The sequence below is a fragment of the Gracilinanus agilis genome, chromosome 1 (genome assembly GCF_016433145.1).
Source record: "Gracilinanus agilis isolate LMUSP501 chromosome 1, AgileGrace, whole genome shotgun sequence".
In the NCBI taxonomy this organism is placed as follows: Eukaryota; Metazoa; Chordata; class Mammalia; order Didelphimorphia; family Didelphidae; genus Gracilinanus; species Gracilinanus agilis.
In genome coordinates this window covers 61,800,599-61,818,278 of record NC_058130.1, presented here as the reverse complement: position 1 = coordinate 61,818,278, position 17,680 = coordinate 61,800,599, and the positions used below count along the sequence as shown (strand labels likewise).

Below are 17,680 nucleotides of genomic sequence, written 5' to 3'. Positions count from 1 at the left end.
TTATGGCTCCTGCAGAAAGAGCCATATCTGGCCCTCAAAAGAGCCAGATATGGCTCGAGAGCCATACGTTGCCGACCCCTGCTCAAGACACTAACTGTGTAACCCTCAATCCCAAGCAAGCCATATAACTTCTGTCTGCCTCAGTTTCTTCATCTATAAAATGGGGATAGTAAAAGCACTTGCCTCCCAAGGCTGTTATGACGATCAATGAGATAATAATATACAGTGCTTAGCACAGTGTCTAGCACATGGTAATCACTATACAAATGTGAGCTATTCTTTATTCTTGAGACTTCTAGGTAGATAGAGTGCCAGGCCTGGATTCAGTAGGACCTGGGTTCAAATCTGGCCTGAGACATTAGCTGTGAGACCCTGGGAAAATCACTTCACCCTGTTTTGCTTCAGTTTTCTTATCTGTAAAATGTGCCGCAGAAGAAAACAGCAAATACTATCTGCCAAGAAAACTCTAAATGGGACATAGTTGAGCATGACTGAAAAAAATGACTGCGAGCTGAGATTCTTATTCTTAATTTGTCAGAGAAGATTTCATTCAGGGAGAGCTATGCCTTTAAGAAAGACTGGACTTAAAATATTTATAGTCAAGTTCTTTGTGGTGGCAAAAAGTTGGAAAATGAAGGAATGCCCTTCAATTGGGGAATGGCTAAACAAATTTTGGTATCTGTTGGTGATAAAACACTATTGTGCTAAAAGGAATAATGAACTGGAGGAATTCCATGTGAACTCCAGAAATTGATGCAGAGTGAAAGGAGCAGAACCAGGAGAACATTATACACAGAGATGGACAACTGTGGCACAAATGAATGTAATGGACTTCTCTACTAGCAGCAATGAAATGATCCAGGACAATTCTGAGGGATTTATGAGAAAGAATGCTATCCACATCCAGAGAAAGAAGTATGGGAGTAGAAACATAGAAGAAAAACAACTGCTTGATCTCATGGGTCAATGGGGATATGATTGGGGATATAGACTCTAAAAAAATCACCCTATGCAAATATCAATAATATGGAATAAATTGTTGACTACGAGGGGGGTGGGGAGTGGGAGGAGGGGAAGGAAAGAACATAAATTATGTAACCATGGAAAAGTTCTCTTAATTAATCAATTAAATACAATTTAAAAAAAAAAAAGACTGGACTTAAATTGTCCAAGATGGATTGAGGGAAGAGGAGTATGAGAATAGAGAATGATGGGAGCACAGGAAAGAATAAAAGCACAGAAACTGTTTGGTGAATGTCCAGAGGTCTACATCTTATTTGGCTGGAAGTAGGTGCAGTATTGGTTCAAATATACTTATTAGTGTATAGATCTTGGCTTTGATGAATGTCATTAGCATTTCCCCCCAAGGGAACCTTGTGATTACTGGTGGGGAAGTCCTGTCTTCCTGGTTAAATGACACCCAGTGGCCTCTAGTTAAGTCTTCTTCGCTACCATCTCCTCCCTACCAATAACCTAGACCCTGCCCTGGGATCCCTTGGCTTAGAGAGGTGTCCCTTTGCCAAGTGCCCTCCATATCACTTCTTGGGTGGCTCCAGCTTACTACTTATCTCTTCTTTCCTCCCCTTCTTCATTAGTATGTAATAAGCACCTTGAGGGGAGAGACTGCTTTAGTAGCTCCTATTTGTATCCTCTAGCCCCGTGGTGGCAAACCTATGGCAAGCTGGCAAGTGTGCCAGAATGGACACTCAGAGCCCTCTCTGTGGGCACACATGCTGTCGCCCCAGTGCAGACTTCACCAGTTTGTTTACTAGGAAGCCAGAGGGACACAGGGGCTGGGCTGCTCCCATCCCTCTCTTCACATATGCCTAAAGACATTTTTCACATCACCCACCCCTCTAAAAGGTTTGCCACCACTGCAGTCTAAAGTGTATTACAGTGTCTTGCACACAATAAGGGCTCAAGAAATTATCTCTACAGAGAGTAACCAATCAACTGTGATCTCTATCTCTATCCATGTTGAGATTAGCAGTTCTACTAGAATTTGTCACCTAAACAGGCTGCTCAGAGTACTGGGACATTCTCGTTTGTGTGAAAAGAAGTCTTTATTCTCTTTATCTATGTTGAGTTAACACTTGTGAAAGGGAATTTTTTATTTTCTTTGTCTACTTTAACACTTAGTCAACACTCTTTCTTTTAGTACCCCTACTTAGTACCTAACTAACCACTAAGTAAAGAGAGCTCCACCCTTTTAACTCAATCAGTCAGAAATGTGTGAATCCCATGATAAGAAAAGTTTATACCTTCAAAGGCCTATAATAAGAATTAACACTTTCAAAGGTGAGAAGTGGATCCCACAAGACACTGCCCCTCTGTGCAGTGCTGGGCAATTTAGAAGCTGTGATTGGCCCTTGTAAAGAGGGGAAGGGACAAGAAGTCACTATAAAAGGCCCTGAATTTCTGGGGCTGGGAAGTCAGTTTCAGGAAGAGTCAGCTTCAGGAGTCATCTTCAGCTTGAGTCATCTTGACCTGCCACTTGGAGGGAAGAATAACTAAATTTCCTTTCCTCATTTCCGGAGAGAGTTTAACTTTGGTTGAGAGGTTTAACAAGTTGTGCCTGGCTGAGTCAAGCACCAGAGCAATATTTAGGGTGCTAGGCTAGACATCTTCTCTATTCCTTTTTGTATTTTTGTATTTTCATTCTTTCCACCTCTTCTGTAAATAAACGCAATTAAAACTTAATTCCTACATTTGCCTGTGGTCATACAGATACAGCAGGTCTCAGAGACAGAACTTGAACTCAGCTCTTCCTAATGTAAGGCCAGATATTTACTATAACAATTAACATATTAATTGCATAAAAATGGATAATGCTAAAATACTAGCAAAAAAGCTAAGTTCCTTTTAACTAGGTCACACATTCTTCTTCTTGACCTCTTGCCTCTCTTCACTCCCTCAATCCTAAATCCCTTGATTTGCTTTAGTTTTTTCTAAGGGAGAAAAAGTATAAAGGTTCAGCCTAGGTCAAAAAAATACAAGTTCTAAATTAATGGAGTCAAATTAGTGAGTTTCCCTTGGATCAAAGGCCCAGGGGCATTGTTTACTAAGATCAAGGAAATGGTTAATAACCTTCTTCTCCAACTCAATTGTTTTAACCTCTCAGAGAGATGACTGTTTCTGTGGCCAGTAACCTACACTACAAGTTTTCTGACAATGAGAGGCAGAGACAGGCTCTGAATGCATCCCAGGGGAAGAGGACTGAAGGTTGTCATAAAAAATAGATGTGACACAGTAAATACAGGCTGTCTCCTGGGGTCTTAATCTCTTCCTTCAGAAAATCCAAACAATTCCTACTGCTGTGTAGTTGTAGCTTTTGTGTGTGTGTGCATTTACACTAGATTCTTATTTCTTCAAACACACAATTCTTCTGGAAGCTGGTTCCAAAAACATTGCCTTTCACAGTCAACACATTTCCCTTTCTGTTACATTTATTATTCTTCTACTGATTCAGAAGACAAGGCATCAATTTTCCTGAATAGATTGTTATGTGTACTGGATTTCACTTAAGAATAAAGGAATCAGAGAAACCTGATGGTCTCAAGACAGGGCAGGAAGGCCACTTGAGAGTGACATAGTTCTGGTGACATTTTCTAGATTTGTAACTCTGGGTAAGTCACCTATATCCTCTTGGAGTTTTACTTAGTTTACTAATCTTGTAAAATTAGGATAGGAATTATTTTATTACCTTCTCCTCACTGAATGATGAAGATGAAATGAGATAATTATATGAAAAGCTCTTTGTATACTTTAAAACAATTTAAATGTATGGTTTTATAATAATAATGACAATAGTAAAATAAAGTACTTATTTCTTTTACCACATAGTATAACTAAAGACATAATATTCTAGACCCTATATAACTCCAGTGGGGTTGGGGGGGAATGCCACTTCTCTAGTCTAGGTTAGCTTAAAAAAATGTTTGGAAGAAAAATCCAAAAATACTGCTAATGCCACTAGTTGGCATTTTTGCAGTATTTATAAAGTAATTTAAAATCATTAGTTAGTCCTATAAATCTCCCAGTCAAGGAGTTTTTCTTAATGTTTAAGCAAAATGATTTCTGAATTGCTCCTTATTTGGTTTGTATGGGGGAGAAAACTTGCAGAATCCCAATGCTGCTCTGTGAGGAACCGAAAGTTGGGCCACCAAAGGGTGTTTTTGGTCCAGTATGAGTTCATTCATTCAATACTTTAGGGCTTACATTATCATCCACATCAGTAAACATTTTAATGACCACCGCTGTCGGAGTCCAGGGCCAGTCCTGGTTTGGGGATATTGACTTGATTTTTTTCAAAGATATGTGGTTTGAGTAGAATGGATTACTTCTTGTCAGAGGGTTGCAATTCCAGTTGTGCCTTAGCAAGAGGAGATAGGTAGAGTTGTTGTCACTTTAGAAATTCATCACCTTTCTGGTAAAGATGACAATATAAAAGGTTCTGGTCAAACTGCTCCCCCTAATATGGAAGTTCTTAACCTTTCTTGTAGCTAATGACCCCTTACATAGTCTGGTGATGCCTATGGATCCCTTATGCTTTTAAATTCATAAGATTAAATATGTAAGATTACCAAAGGAAATCAATTATATGAAAAACAGTTAAAATATATTTAAAAACTCATTGATTTCAGGCTAAGAACTCCTGTTTCAAAGCCATCACAAAAAAGAAAATATTGTGTGAAATGAAGCACTAATTAAAAAAAAAATAAAAGAACCATAGTTATCCTTGGGGAGAAAAAAAAGGCAAACGATAAAGTACCATTCTTTCTTAGCTTCAGATCACTGCCAACCCTACTGTAGGAAGGACTTAGCATCTATTCGAAACTGGACTTCACTGAAAGGGAAAAGCCAAGAAACTATCATCATCAGAGCCTGCAAATGCTCTGCTTTGGGCAGAAGATATCCACTCTACAAGGCTGCTAAAACCATTCACTCCCACCGTAGATTTTTCACTGAGAAATCAGTTAACTCCAGTAATTACAGAGCAGAAATATAGCAAGGGTTTGGAGTGGGAGAGTGAGACACCTTCAGTAGAATATGGATAGAATGGAGGCAGAGCAAACCAAAAAACACCTAATGCAATGGAAAAAATAGTATAAGCTAAGGCTATAAATCTAGAAGAAAATAGTTCAATAATTACAAGAAGATTCTAGAAATGAGAAGGGCTTGCCTAAAAGGACTAGAAGAGTAGATAAAAGCATTATTCTTACAAGAATGAAGGGAACTTTTGAGCAAGAATAAGAACATAAAAAGGCTTCAGAAAAACTCAACTCTTAAAAACCATTCCAAAGACAAAGGGAAAAAATGTACCACATGAAACAAAAGATTATCAGTTAGTCAACAAACATTTATTAAGTAAGTGCCTGCTATGTGTCAGGACACTGTGCTAAGTGCTGAGGGATACAAAAGACAGTTTTGCTGCTCACAGTCTAATAGGAAAAGATAATATGTAAACTACAAATAAGCTATACAAAAGGTAAATTGGAGATAATCAATTAAGAGGAACTGGGAAAAGTTTCCTATAGAATGCAGGATTTTAGCTGGGAATTGAAAGAAGCCTTAGAAGCCAGGAGGTGGAAATGAGGAGTGAGAATATTCCAGGCATGAGAAAAAAGCCCCAGAAAGTGCCCAGTCTAGAGAAGCAGAATTTACACAGAGGCCATGTCACTGGACTGAAGAATACACGAAAGGGAGGAAAATGTGAGAAGACTAGAAAGGCAGAAGGAAAGGTTAGGTTAGGAAGGGCTCTGAATGCCAAACAGCATTTTGTACTTGCTCCTGGAGGCAATAAGGAGCCACTAGAGTTTGTTTCAGGCATGGCTTACTTGGAGTGGGAAGAAATTTGAGGAAGGGAAGGGTAGGGAATAGACATTTTTATAGTACCTATTATGTGTCAGACATTGTGCTGAGTGTTTTAAGAAACTATTTCTTTAGTTCTACCAGCAAGCTGCTGCAATAGTCAAGGCATGAGGTAAAGAGGGCCTGCACCAGGGTAGTAGCAGTGGTAGAGAAGAGAAGGGGGCATATGTAACAGATGCTATAAAGGTAGAAAACGATACGAGGATTTTGGTAACAAATTTGGTTGTGAGGTAGTGAGAGAGCACAAGGAGTTGAGTATTGACACTTAGGCGGGGAGGACAGTAAACACAATAATAATAGAGAAGTTGGAAGAAAGGAGGTTTGCCAGGGAAGAATGAGTTTGGTTTTGGACACAATGTGTTTCAGATTTCTACAGGACATCCAATAAGCAGCTGGAAATCATCAAATGTATACATGTTCAAGCAAGACCCTTCCCTCAGCTCAGTTCCCACCACATTTAGAATTACAATGACTGCATGGAAGGGGGTCATCTTTTCTCTTAGCCACAGTTATGAAAAGTTCTCTTCTAACTTTTTTTTTAAATGATGTGACCTTTAATACCCAGGATGTAAATCCATTTTAGGCTTACTATAATAATAGATTTTAAATATTGTTGATATTTTTTTGTATTACATAACATTTCTCAGTGTATCTCCCATCAAGATGACCATCCCTTATAATAAAGAACCCAAAAGAGAACAAAAAATTAATTCAAAAAGACAAAAAAGTTTAGTCAAACTAATGAACATAATGAAAAAGTCTAACATTATATGCAGTGTTCCATACAGATGGTCCCTCTCCTCTGCAAAGACTTAGGAGGAAGTGCCTTCTCTCTCTTTTTTAGGGCAAAGCTTGTCCATTATAATTCTGTAGCATTCAACTGGCATTTGTGTTTTTTTGTTTTTGTTCATTTCCCTTACAATGTTATAGTCTCTATGTCTATTATCCTCCTGGGTTTGTTTAGTTTAATCTACATCAGTTCACATAAGTCTTACCATGATTTTCATTCCCATCAATATTCATTGTATACATTTTTTTACTTTCCAGGAAAATCCCATCACTTTCAAGAATTAAAATGTGATAGCCCATTTCCCAGATAATAATTATAATAGATAGCTAACAATAAGCAGCACTTATTACATACTAGACACTATGCTAAACTTTTTACAATTATTTCATTTGATCCTCGCCACAACTCTGACAGGGAGGTATTATTATTATTATCCCTATTTTATAGATGAGAAAACTGAGGCAAGCAGAGGTTAAGTGATTTACCAAGGTTATATAGCTGTAAGTAGAAAGTGTCTGAGGCTGAATTTGAACTCAGGTTTTCCTGACTCCAGGCCCAGTGCTCTATCTACTGTACAACCTAGCTGATCATCTACTTTGCTTTCTATTTCTTTGCTCCTCAAAAAATTCCATTAGGTATATATACTCAAGGAATATAGGCATGTATGCATGAATGGATAAATTAAAATTTTTAAATGAACACATTATGTGTGTATATGATGTGTCAAGCACTGTGCTTAACACTAGGGATACAAATAGAAAAAACAAGACGGTCTCTACTGTCGAGAGGAGCTCACGATCTTACTAGGGGAAAGAACAAAGAAAAGAGAATTCCCCTGCAAAGTGGCTAGAAAGACATTCATAGCGGTGATTGGCAAGTCTTAGACTCTTAGGGTGTTTCAGTAGGCTAGTTAATAATTCCCCAGGATCTGAAGGGAGTAGTAGCAGGGCAGATAATAAGGCCTTATGATCTTCCATTGCTAGATTGCTAGAAGGATTAGAGTTGGTGACTCTTGAGTTTATTCAATCCCTGAAAGCAGCCATGTTATACTTTCCCATGAATGCCCCAATGAGGCCTGAGTGGCCCCAGGTGAGGGGAGGAAGTAAAGGGTAGGGAAGAGTGAAAAAGATCTAAGGCAGAATAAAAGGTTCCATATGCACCAAATATTCATAAAGCATTTTTTTTTTGTGTTAGTAAAGGATTGGAAACCAAGTAGAGACTCACTGATTTGGCAATGGTTAATCTAATTGTAGCATACGAATATAATGGGTTATGACTGTGCTATAAGAAATAATGAATATGCAAAATACAAAGAAGCATGGAAATATTTATAAAAACTAATGCAAAGTGAAGTAAACAGAACCAGGAAAATAATATATGCATGCAACACTACAAAATACAAATGGAAAGAATAGCAACAAAAAGAATAAAACTAAATGTTATAACAAGGCTGGTCCCAAAGGAGAAATGAGGAAATGTCCTCATTCTTTCTTTGTAGCACTGGTGGGATTTGTGGAAAGAACACTACATGTATTGTTAGATTGTATGTATAGTTTAGGTTTACTCATTTTTTGCAGTTTTTCTTTGCATTTTTTCTTCTTTCCTTTCCATTTTTTTTGTTACAAGGGGTAGCTTTCTGGGTAGGGAAGGGGGAAGTGTCTATCTGGAAATGAAGGTTATATAAAAACAAAGATCAATAAAACCTTGTTTTAAAATAAGAAAGAAGACAGAATTAGGGAGAGAACGGTTACAAGTAAAAAAAAAATTGGGCAAAATCCATTGAGTTGTATCTAGTTTGGAGAGAGGATAGGAAAAGATTGGGATGGAGAATTTTCCAACTCCAGCTATGTTTCATTTCTTTTAAAGTCTCTTTTTTCTTTTAAAAAAGAGGTGAGGGGTAAAGAGAGAAAAAATTCATCAGCTGGTGGCCAGCTCTCTAGTGATGAATCACTCCATGATAAATTCATTTCATGGCTTATACTTGAAGCCTTTCAGCCTGAAAGACCTAAAAAGAGTTTGTAGGCTAATGCCATAACTTTCAAGAACCCATGGTCATTTTGGTCTAGGAAAGCAGAAGACAATGGAAGAATACCAATGTGCAATACCCTATATGCTGTCAGATTTTCTTTGTTACCAATGAGGGGCCACTGGGGATGTAATAATAACAAGCAATTGTGGCATAAAAACAAAAGGCAGAAATCAAAATTTTAAAATATTAATAATTCAAAGAACAAATCCCAAATCCATGGTTATCTTTAAATATGTGAAGAGACAGTAGAATATGACTTAGAGGAAAAGGCAAAGAGGTACAAATGAGCATGATCTATATTGGCTTCAAGGGAATTTCAATCTAATTGTGGTCCAGGCCAGGCAAAAACAAGTGAGGCAATATGATGATCCTTCAAAGTACCTTTCTTTTAGTTCTTAAGTTTCATGATTTTATATATCCCAACTAAGGGGCCTAGTCAGGTACTGTAAGAATTCAGAAAGTGAGGTGTCCATGAGAAGGCAGTCCTTCAAACAGGGTTACCCAATTACTAAGGAAAAGGCAAGATGTGTGCTTTTAAAGGCATCCAGATAAGAATGCCAATGGCCAACTCAGAGAATGACAAGTAGACCTATTTAACTGTAAGTGAAGGAAACCTGCCTGTGACTCTTGAAGTCAGTGACTGCCAGGCCCACCTTTTCAGGTATTCTTAAGTATTTCCTTTTATGTCAAGGTATATCACAAAATTCTCAAAATAAGAAATTAGTTTTTTATTCACTTGTATCTAAAAAATGTCTGCCACATGGTATCTTCAGAAAGTGTGAGGATGTGTGAAAGTCCATCAGTGAAATCAAACCAAAAATGATGTCAGAAAGGACAGGATATCTTAAGTTTCAAGAGGTTAAGACTTCTTTGTGGTGGAGGGTACAGGTGGTAATATGTGTGATTCACTATTATCTAGGACAAATGAGTACCTGCTGCGTCATAGGTTGGTAAGTGTGTATATTTCCTTTTCTTTAAAAAGCTGCTCTGGGCCTTTTCCCTTCCTTTGCTTTTTCAGGCTGTCTATCTCTTTCAGGTAATGAGCGACAGTGTTGAATATAGCATCTGCTGCCACTGCAACCTCTCATTGTTGGGGAGGGGGTGTGTGTGGTGTCTCTATGTTTCTCTCTCTATTTTTCTTAGTGATCCCATTATTCCATCTGTCACTTGATGGTCTCTTTGATGTGATTTTTCCAAGCTTTCCTTCTTATCACTGGATGGGAGATTCTCTGACTTAAAAATTTTTTGGATAAAACAAGGCCAGAAATATAAATGAGACATAGTTACCCCTCAAAGCTGTGTATGTGTTTGTGCATGGAGTGGGGTAGAATGGGAAGTGAAGCAGTCCTCTAAGGAGCGCCATTCACAATCTCGCTCTATTGACAGCCTCTGCTGACTGTGACTTTGTCTACCTGAGGACACTCATATCCAAAGTCATTATAAAATCATTGAGAACAAGGTCTGATCAGATCCTTTCATCTGCTTCTCAGTGTACCACTGACTCTCTCTCTATCCCAATCAACATAAGCTAAGAAAACCCCAGGGATATTCATCTTTCCTGGTCACCACTGAGCTATTTGGAAATTCTCTCTCTCTCTTTTTTTTTTTTTTGTCTTCTATTATTTCAGGAGGCCTCCAACTTACTAGGGAGTGACTGTAGAGTACACTTTTTTTTTCCTTCCCCCATTTAAAAATTACTTTCTTGGGCGAAATTAAAGATATTTCTCCAGTTTGGGGGGATTGGAGACTAAAAGTTTCTTCCCCTCTATCAAAGTACTGAACAATTTCCCCCATCTCCCTCCAATTTGCTAAATACCCCTGGGTACATGTAGATTGTGTACATCTGCTCAATTCTCCCCAGTGGCCTCTCACCTGCTATTCATCAATAGCATTTCTACAGTATTTCTGTTATTTTCTAATTAACTAAACCATTCTGAATTTTTTTCATCTTTCAATTACACCAAAGTTAACAGTTCCACCAATGTTGAAATGCTATTGGTTTGATTATAAATTATCACAGCTCTGAAATCTCCAGGTGAGCTGACCCTTTCCTTTCCCCAAATCTATACCAAGGTGTCTGTCTCTGTTTCTTTTTCTCTCCCTCAGAGAAGTTGAGGGAATATATTTATGGGGAGGGATAGCCTTTCACGGATTAGCAGGGTATATTACAGGATCTAGACTAGCTTTGGAAAAGGTTTTCAAGTTCATGTGCCCAAGCTACAACTTTAAACTGCCTGTGAGCCCCCGCCCCGCATTGCCCCAGAGAGTGAAAGGAGGAAGGTTATGTAAAAACAAAGTGTCTATTTTCTGGATGATCAAAATTATGGCCCTCTAATCAGTTATATGAATAATTCATTACTGAAGCATCACATGTTACTGAAAACTCTTCCCTCTTTCACATTTCTCCAGGATTCCCAATATGGATGGGATGGGAGCTGGTCCCAGCACGCCTTCCTTCCCAACTCCATTCTTACTTACCAGCATGGTCTTGGCCAACAGAGGTCAAAGCTTTGGGGCAGTGATGGGCAAACTACAGCCTGTGGGCCAGATGCGGCCCCCCGAAATGTTCTATTCGGCCACAAGACATTATTCCTAATCTGACAAATTCAATGAGTAGGATACAATACAATGCAACTTCAAAAGAGTTGCCTTAGAAACAGACTGACAGATGAGCATTTCCTTTCCTTTGGCTCCCTCTTTAAAAAGTTTGTCCATCACTGCTTTAGGGAAATGAAAAGTAGCTTTTCCTAACTAAAGGCTTGGGACTCTTGGTCTAACTCTTAAGGCTTTGACTTAATTAATCTATGCCTCAAGTTACCAATGAATTGGCAGAAGAAAGAATTAATGGGGTCAATTAGGACTGACCACTTTCCATCTTAACTTCCAAGTGCAGAGACTGATAACAGATGGTCAACTGTGTACTTCTAGACAGCTGGGATTAAGCAGCAGGGGAAGCTTTATATTCACTTGGGAGAGGGTGAGAGGCTTATAAAATATATGCTAAGTTTTGCAAAAAATAAAAGGCAAATCCTTACTTTATTGTTTCTTCCAGCCGAGTAGCTGCTTCATGGAATTGTTGTGATGACAGTTTGTACATTTCAGCATTCTGCAATTAAAAAAAATCACAAGAAAACATCTTTATATCAAATTTCTCAGTATATATGTATATATATTAAAAATATACAAATCAGTATATGTACATGTGTACACACATATGTATGTATATAAGTGTCAAATCAAAAGCCATTCCCCAATAGATAAATAGTCAAGGGATAAGAACGTTTCTCAAAAGAAGAAGTACAAAGTATTAACAATCAAAGAGGGGCAGCTGGCTGGCTCAGTGGATAGAGTCAGGCCTGGATAGAGGTGGTCCTGGATTCAAATCTGTCCTCAGACTTCCTAGCTGTGTGACCCTGGGCAAGTTACTACCCACTGACTCGCCCTTACTGTTCTTCTGCCTTGGAACCAATACTTAGTATCAATCCTAAGACAGAAGGAAAGGGATTTTTTAAAAAACCATATGAGGGGGCAGCTGGGTAGCTCAGTGGAGTGAGAGTCAGACCTAGAGACAGGAGGTCCTAGGTTCAAACCCAGCCTCAGCCACTTCCCAGCTGTGTGACCCTGGGCAAGTCACTTGACCCCCATTGCCCACCCTTACCAATCTTCCACCTATGAGACAATACACTGAAGTACAAGGGTTTAAAAAAAAAACCATATGAAAGAATGTTCCGAATCATTAATAATAAGAAAACATAAATAAAAACTCTAAAGTATGAATCGCAAGGCTGACAAAAGCCTGGGACAGTCAGAGTTGGAGGGGGTGTGAACATAGATACAATGGCAACCTGTCAGTGCAGCTGTGCATAGTACAGACATTCTAGAGAGCAATTTGGAATTATACAAATAAGGTGACTAACTTTTGACTCAAAGATAGATTTAAATCCCATGTTGCTGAAAAGAAGCAAGTTGCCTACATAGCAGAAATATTTCTAGTCACTGTGTAGGAATTCAGCCAAAGAAAGTGGGAGAAGAGGAAGGGAATAATTATTGATATGGGGCCTACTATGTGCCAGGTAATGCACTAAGTGCTTTTTGCAAACATTATCTCATTTGATCCTCACAACTGCCCTGGGAGAGAGGTGATACCTGCTCTTTAGAGATTGGGCAAATAAACCGTGGTACATGAATAAAATGAAATACTATTATGCTGTTATAATCCATAGGTATTACGAATACAGAGAAGCCTGGAAAGGTTTCCATAAACGGAAGTAAAGCAAATTAAGCAGAGTCAAGACAACAATAATACACAATGACTATAGCAATGTAAATGGAAACAACCATCACAAAATGATCAGAAGTGAATGTTATAAAATTACAAAGAACATACATGGGTCTGAAGAAGAAATGAAGATACCCTCACCTCCCACTTTCGCAGAGGTTGAAGGTCCATGTACTTGGTACACTGCACAAATTTTCAGACTTTTTTCTGTACTGATTAATTTTGCAGATTTTTTTCTTTTTCCCGTTTCCTTAAAAATATTTTTTGTTACAAGAGAGTTCTCTGGGAAGGGTAAGGAAGGATATTAGAGGAAATCTTAGTGATGTAAAAAATACTAACAATTTATTTTAAAAGCACACAGAATTAAAAGACAAACACTGCATTTCATAAAGACCTAACTAACCCTGTCTCCAAAGTGATGACAATCTCAGCATTATCTATAGCTAAGGCTCTAGATCCTTCCATGAACACACTACTGCTAGAAAAGAATTACGGAATGTTATATTTGAAAAGAATTTTGGAAATCTAATCTAATTTCCTCATTTTACAGAGGGCAAAAGAATCTAATTTCCTCATTTTACAGAGGCCCAGTGAGAGAAGATGACTGGGCCAAGGTCAAATGGCCACTGACTAGAATCCAGGTCTCCTGAGTTCTAGTCCTCGGTTCATTCTGTGATAGCATACTAGCTCTTGTGACCAAAACTGCCCATGGGGAGCCATTCTCCTATAATGGAACATTGAACTCTGGGCTCAGATTAAAATACTAGACTACTGAGTTCTGGGTGACACATTTTAAGAGAAAGAATGATAAAATGGAACACACATCCAGTGGGTCTGAATATCATGTTATATGAGTTAAAAGGTGGCAAAAGTAAGCTGAGAGCACCTTCAAATCTCTGAAGGGCTGTAACATGTGAAAGAATTAGATTTATTCTATGTAGTTCCAGAGGGAAAAACTAGAACCAATGGGTAGATATCTTAAGGAAGCAGATTTTAGCTCATTATAAAAAGTTGTCCAATAATTTAAGCTGTTCAACAATGGAACAAATTACTTTGTGAGATATTAAGTTAAGACTGTCATCATTTAAAGTGGCCAAGCAGAGGTCTATAAAATAGATTCCTTATTAAGGATAATGTGTAGAGGGGATTATTGCATTTGGAACCAAAGTATGTCTTCTGAATTGGGGCCGAGGAATTATCCATGCCCAGAGTCCCCATCCTGGTCAAGTGACTCTAAAGTCACAATGGATTCTGGTCTGGATTTAATAGGTATCTAGGAAACCTAGAAGGGGCTTCTTTAAAATAAAACAGTTGGTTCCACATTTCCATTTTAATCTTGGGTGGACAGCATGGGGAAACAATTTCATTAAAATGAGTTTGCCACATTTCTCCCTTAGCAGAGCAAGGCAGGAATTTGCAACATGCCCTCAATTAAAGAAAGCAACAACAAATATTATGGCTTACATCAAGGCCCTAAGTGGCAATGAGGCCTTCTTTCCTATTGGGTTAGGAATAATAGTGGCCCCAAGTTGTTCCTCTGGGAATACAACCCACCTAAGGTATGCTTTTAATCAAATCCTTGAAGGTACATAGCAAATTCTATGGTGGAAGATCAGTTATTAATATTAATACTGGTTACTGATATTAATGCCTTATGGGATTTAAAGGTTGGCCTGATGACTCCTCTCCTTCTCTGAAAAATCTGAAAGAGATCCCTTAAGAGTATCTATTTTGGGTTCAAGATGTTAATGAGGACCATTTGCAAAGATGCCATAATTAGGCACTTTTTTTCCTACATCAAATCACCATGCTTACTGAGAAGATTAATATTTCCATTCCACAGAGACAGATTAAGTGAAACTGTAACCAGCAAAAGTATCACATATGTTTAGTATTCCATCTATGAAACAGAGTTCCATAATCCATCATCATCATCCCAATGCATTTCCTAAGCATCTATTTTACATCTTGTATTGAGTGTTACCCAAAAACTGTGAAAGAGAGCCTACCCTCAAGGACAGTCTAGATGTTCACAACTTAGAATAGGAGCTGGAATGGTCTTTAAAGATCAGTTAGTCCAACTTGCTCACTTTTATCAATCAATCAGTATTTATTAAGCACTTTAAAGGTGCTCACAATTTAATGGGAGAGATAATATGCAAATGAATATATACAAACAAGCTATTTTTGCAAGATAAATAAGAAATATTTAATAAGGGGAAAGCACTAGAATTAAGAGGGGTTAGGGAAGGCTTCCTGTATAAGGTGGGATTTTAGTTAGGACTTAAAAGAAGCCAGGGAGATCAGTAGTCAGAGCAGAGGAAGGAGGGAGTTCCAGGTATGGGCTACAGCCAGACAAAATGCCTGGAACTGAAAAATGGAATGTCTTGTTCCTACAGCAGCTAAGAGGCTTTGAATGCTAAACAGAGTATTTTACTGTTTCTGAAGGTGGTAGGGAACCACTGAGTGGGAGGCAGGTTGACATGTTTGGACCTATGTTTTAGGAAAATCACTTCAATAGCTGAATGGAAGATAGATCAGAGTAGGGAAGAGACCTGAGGCAGGAGTAGTGATTTAATAATATACAGTGAGACCCAGAGAGATAAAGTGACTTCTCCCATGTCATATAGTCAGGATTAAAATCCAGGTCTCCTAGCTTGTAATCTCCTGTACTTTTCATTGTACTACACTGCCTGTGAGATGTAAGGATGCAAACAAATTAGTAAAATAAATATATACACAGCACTATAGAAAAAAGTCAGTGCTCTTTTTAACATACCATGCTGAAAAAGATTTCCAAGGTCTCCTAACTCCTATGATCCTATGAATAATTCAGTTGAATACAATGAGCATTTTACGACAAGGAATTATGCTAGGTGCCCTATTATGGGGAGCACAGAAAATTATAAAGGCAGAGTCCTGCTCTCAGTTTGTAGCTTAGAAGTTTATAAATTCATATAAATTTGAGGAAAGGAATGAGAAATCCTTGAGTCCAAGCCCCCTTATTTTATATATGAGGAAACTAAGGTCTGGAGCTAGAAAGGGGAGGGGAGGGAACTAACTATGGGAATTCCAAGTCTACTCAAGAAGGCACCATGGAAACATTAGCCTGCTTTCCTCACTGCTTCTTTGGGACACTTTTGGTCTGATTCAGATAATACATTACTCATCTTCAGGTATGTGAGAAATCTAAGCTTTTCAACCTTCCTAAAGAGCCATCTACTGTTTATTTTGGATCACTAGTATTTGAAATGATGATCTCAGCCTTAGATTACTTCCTTTCAGTCATATGCATTACATACCCCATTGGTGACTGGCCTCAGTCTTTAGCATATACTCAGAGAGGAAATCCTTTGACTTCTCCCCCTGGAAGTGTCCACAAATCTGACTTGCAAGAGGAAGGTAGTATGACACTGGCTGCCAGTTCTGCCATTTCTTACTCCATATATGGATGATTTCACACATTGGTTGATGTCACAAGAGGTGAGTACATGTACATATGGCATAAATCTGATTTAAGTGACACACGAACTCAAGGCAAAGTTTTCATATATGTCAAAATCTACCATGACATCCCTTTTCTCTGACGTTAAATAGCCTTTACTACCTTTATAATTTACTTTGGCATTTAACCATAAACTTCTTTGAGGTTTCATGAGTGTTAGTCCGGTTACTCCAAATAGTACGCTCCCATTCACAGCATGGAATACAACACTATGCATGTAATTGGTATTCACATACTTGCAGAACAATCTATTAGTAAGGCCTATTACATATCAATCTAAAAATCAGAGGTCAGTCTTTCTGGAAGTAGACTAGATTTTCACACACATTACTTAGCAATCCAGTTGTGAACTATATTTTAGGACAGTATTTCCTACTTAAGACTAATCTTTCTGATTAGTCTTCCCAGTTTACAGATTTTCACAAAACCCTTTTTCTTTGCCCTGTAAATACACTTTCCTCTTATCGAATCACAGCTGCTTCTTACTCACATTTGAAACCAGAAGACCTGATCTCCATTAATTAAATCTGCCATTAAATATTAAATAACGTGAATAAGGAGGTGTGAGTGTTATCTCCATAGGTTTCAAAAGTCACAGTGTTTCTTCAATTACTTCCCAAGCAATTTTCATATTTCATACTGTCTGATTTCTCAAAGGACCTGGATTTGCAAGATCAAAAAGAAAGCAATAGGGCAAGGGAAGACAGAATAAGAGGGCAGGGAAGGAAGAAGAAAATTAACATTCTGCAGCCACTAGGAAATTGTCCTATTGGCTAACCTCTTCCCCATCCAACATCAGAAGGAAGATGGCATTTGAGGAAGAAAGAAACATGGTGCCAAAGGAAAGAGGTTTGTATTTGAAGTCACAGGGCCTGCTACTTCCCAACCTGAACACAGGGGCAAGTCACTTTAGTTCTATGGGTATAGGTTTCCTCATCTGTAAAATCAGAGAGTTGGCTTAGATGATCTCCAAGGTACCTTCCAGCTCTAAGGCTATAAATAGTATATAGGTAAAGGGTTTAAAAATATCAATACTCCTTTTAAAGGAAAAAGCATTCATTTTTATACTTATTTTGATTAATTTTGTTTTTGATATCATCTGATATAAAGTTCTATACTGGTGTTATTAATAATTTCAGCTGTATGAACCTGGGAATTTCATTCTTAGCACCTATGGAAATATCTCAGAAAAACTCTCTTCAAATT

The 17,680-nt window shown here is 38.1% G+C and overlaps 1 protein-coding gene across 2 annotated transcripts in view; it reads right to left on the bottom strand.

Moving 5' to 3' along the window:
- Positions 1-17,680, bottom strand: part of CHCHD6 (coiled-coil-helix-coiled-coil-helix domain containing 6) — a 338,099-nt gene that overhangs the window by 68,625 nt on the left and 251,794 nt on the right. For both annotated transcript variants that reach the window (XM_044668582.1, XM_044668653.1), the window contains one exon: positions 11,726-11,796. In XM_044668582.1, coding sequence (XP_044524517.1) covers positions 11,726-11,796 — 71 coding nt within the window. The remainder of the gene's footprint in view (positions 1-11,725; positions 11,797-17,680) is intronic.